General features: G+C 41.5%; 1 protein-coding gene across 1 annotated transcript; it reads left to right on the forward strand.

The window, feature by feature from the left end:
- The first annotated feature begins 1800 nt into the window (after positions 1 to 1800).
- LOC120047811 (transmembrane protein 74-like) lies at positions 1801 to 2601 on the forward strand. Its single transcript, XM_038993351.1, has one exon. It carries the CDS (start codon positions 1801 to 1803, stop codon positions 2599 to 2601), a length of 801 nt encoding a protein of 266 aa, XP_038849279.1.
- Positions 2602 to 4062: the final 1461 nt, after the last annotated feature.

Raw genomic sequence — 4062 nt, forward strand, 5'->3', positions numbered from 1 at the left:
GTGGTTAGCTAATAGATTTACATATTGTGTCTTCCCTGTAAAACATTTTAAAAAACAGAAATGATGGGTTTATTCACAAGATCTGTATCTTTCATCTGGTGTCTTGGACTTGTGATTTAATGATATTTAGATGCTACTATTTACTTGTGAAGCTATGCTAGCGATGCTAATCAGTGTGGGGGGGGTGGGGGGTGATCCCGGATACGGGGTTGAGAGGCGGTAAAAGTTAATGACATGTACTAAAATGTTCAGGGCTAGCTCTCTAGATTAAACATGGATTAAATTATGCCTTTGACATAGTGACCACTAATCCTCCATGGGGCCAGGACACAGATTGTTGTGCCAATAACCGAAAGGGAGAATCCCTGAGCAGACAATGTAAAAAGCTGTCGTTCTGCCCCTGAGCAAGGCAGTTAACCCCTGACAACTACTGCTCCCCGGGAGCCGATGACTTGGAATGTCGATTAAGGCAGCCACCCGCCCTATCTGATTCAGTGCGGAAGACACATTTCAGTTGAATGCATTCAATTGTACAACTGACTAGGTGCCCCCTTTCCCTAATGTGGTTTAAATGACAGTTCACCTTGGCTATGGTTTAGGCCTATGCATGTTTTCACTTGATGCAACCAAGCATCTACACGAAGTATACATCTTGAGCAGATTATTAACACAGCTCTAGTAACGTTAATGGACATTTGATCAAATAAACGATATCGAATTTCCATAAGGTTGATACTTTAGGGGCAACATTATTTTAGCAATATTTATACAAGTCTATATGGACTTGAAATGCAGAGGTCCATAAGAATGAAATCCTCTCTGGTGTGTGTTTATTCTGACTGCACACTGGAGTAATCTGCATCTGTTCAAGGGTACCGGGGTTAGCCAGCTCATTTCAGCACCATAGCGAGGGACTACAGCGACAATCTTTCCTCTCAAGCAGACGAGGACTCCAACATCATGTAGGCTACATGTTCGTTAAAGGCATTTAGTCATCGATCTATTATGATTATTCTATACAAAGTATTCTGGAATATGAAGACAATTCGACATAATGAATTCTGAAGAAGTAAGTGCTTTTATATATGAATTATTTCCTGAAATACAGTTGTTTATATTAGCTGAGCACACTAAACAGATGCGCTGTGGCTATAGAGAAGGCAATGCTATGCATGCTCCAAATACACATCGCAAAACCTATCACGTTATTTGATTCATCTTCAATATTTCACCGCGATATTGCGAAGAAGCATATTGCAAGGCGTGGAAAGTGTTTTATCTACTTCAAAAACAGCTCTCTTTCTCACACAAAACAGCCTACTGAAATGATTTAACTCCATAACAGCCTATTGGAAATTGTATGTGCCCTATGATACAGTTATATACACTTCTCATGACTAGGTATAGTGAAGAGTGTGTTCTTCCATAACATGATAGACATTATGTTTGAAAAAGAATTACAGATCATCTGTGGGTTTACGGGATTGCGCACTAATTGGATACGGCTAATCTGTCACTTTAATCGCTTTGTATACATTGAGCAAATTATTTAAACCCAAACAATTGTCAAATTTTAGACTAAGTATTTCTGATAACATCATGAGCATACGTGCCCAGAATGCGCTTGAAACGCCACAAATTACGCACAGGTGGCTGCCGTTTTCTCTATGCAATAATTTGATAGTTTTTAATAATCAGCCCCGATGTGACATCTGATTTGTCAATTATTTCTCATCAGGGATGCTGCGGACTGAGAACGCCGTGGAGAAATTATTGAAGTGAACCAGCGGAAATAATCGAATGGCTTCTGTAGAGCTGCTTTATATAGATAAGGAAGGAAGAGGCAGACAACCCGTTCCTCCCTGCGCCCTTGACTGGGCTCTCTCTATCTCAGCTCCGGGCTGCAAAGGACTGTGTAATTCAGCACCAAGGACGGTTCCCCATAACGGAGGTCCGCATCCTAAACACCGTCACCCTGCGGTGGAGAAGGTCAACGTGTGCTGCGACGAAGAATTAGAGACATCTTTCACCTACGTCGACGAGAATGTGAATTTGCGCCTGGCAAGCCCTGGGAAAAGTGGGGAAAGTATCCACAAATCCTGGTGTAGGCCTAATGACTGTGCGAGCGACATTCGGCCCGAGGGGTTGCATGAGCTCTCCCTAATGTCAGATGATGATCTCGCATCAGAAAATTCGGGGGCATCTGTAGATTACGGTTTTATAAGCGCGGTCACTTTCCTAGTCACCGGGATCTCGTTAGTAATTATATCCTATGCAGTCCCTCGCGAGGTCAAAGTGGACCCGGAGAGCGTGTCCGCGAGGGAGATGGAGAGGCTGGAAATCGAAAGTGCCAGGGTAGGGTCACACCTGGATAGGTGCGTAATAGCAGGGCTTTGTCTACTGACGCTGGGCGGGGTAGTGCTGTCCACTCTGCTAATGATATCTATGTGGAAGGGAGAGATGTACAGGAGAAAAGCCTTTGCATATTCCAAGCACTCAGGGAAACTATATGGCTCCATCAATTTAAAAACGAGATCTAGCCCTAGTCGGTCGTCCGCGCACCTGTCTATGAAGGAAGAGATAGATGAGACCTTGAATTAAAACGCAATCCTGTTGAGAAAATACTTTGTCTTGTGTTACTAAGACAGAGCAACACAATACAGCATGATGCAGGTACTCCAGGCCCAAAGCGTGCAACCTGAATCCATCAGTCGGTCTACCTACAGAACATTAGCGTAACTGTTCAAATATTAATTTGTTTTAATATTCAAGATGATGAAATATTAATTGTCTTATATTATCATCTCCATATAATTGAATGGACATGCAAGGTATAGGCTTATTTAATCACGTAAGTGTAACAGTATAACTTTAAACCGTCCCCTCGCCCCGACACGGGCGCGAACCAGGGACCCTCTGCACACATCAACGACGGTCGCACACGAAGCATCGTTACCCATCGCTCCACAAAGGCCACGGCCCTTGCAGAGCAAGGTGCAACACTACTTCTAGGTTTCAGAGCAAGTGACGTAACTGATTGAAACGCTAGTAGCGCGTACCCGCTAACTAGTTAGCCATTTCACATCCGTTACATAAGCAAAAAAAAATGATACAGAATGAATAAGCATGACAACAATTTTTTTTATAAAAAACATCTACGTTTTTAAAAAACGTGTTATTGGAAATGGAAAATGCTGTGTCACATTTTTCATAGATGAAATTTCTGAGAGATTTCATTTATTATGAAGGTGATACGTGTTTTCTGTGAAAGTGTCCGACAGTCAGTAATATGATGCATACACATATTTTAGAGGGAAAAGTGTCTGTCCCATGAGTTTAGAAAGTGAGATGTATTAGCCTAGTCTAGTGCATCGTATCAAATCTGATATGACAGAATCTGCTCAGTGGTGCACATGCTAACAGCCAATGACCTTTTTAACTTCCTCAATGTGGGTGAGCATAATTCTCACTGTGGTTTCTCACTGTGTGTGTATGTGTGTGTGTATGGAGGGGGGTCACTTAATCACACATGAAAGACTTGCCCCAGTTTATAAAGCTGTCCTGTAGTGTGCTGTGCTGTGCTGTACTGTACTGTACAGTTCAAAGAACCTACTTACTTCTAATGTACTGTACCTGCAGTAAATGCAATTATCATACTTGAATGATCACGCAACATGAGAACTCACTGGATCACAATATAACAATGTAATTAATAGGTATCTTTAAGAGAAATAGGGTTTTAATTTATAGGCTAGGCCTACGCTACCAATGTTTTTATTATAGGCCACTAATGGACGTACATCCTACAACACTCTAAACCGTATTGTATTCCTTTGAGAAGTCTCAGATATGCCTTTAAAATGTTACTGGAATAGGGATCTATTTCTTTTAACAAACCAGAAATGATGGGTGCAACAAAAATAGAAAATGTTCTATTTAGTTCATAGAACTGTTGGTTGAGAATTATTTTCTTTATGCTGAAGTGAGACACATCACCACTATAATTTGCAATCATCTCTGTATTTGTAGGCCTACTACAGTAGCCTATAAGACAAGAGGCAT

Source organism: Salvelinus namaycush, chromosome 5, assembly GCF_016432855.1.
Source record: "Salvelinus namaycush isolate Seneca chromosome 5, SaNama_1.0, whole genome shotgun sequence".
Lineage (NCBI taxonomy): Eukaryota > Metazoa > Chordata > Actinopteri > Salmoniformes > Salmonidae > Salvelinus > Salvelinus namaycush.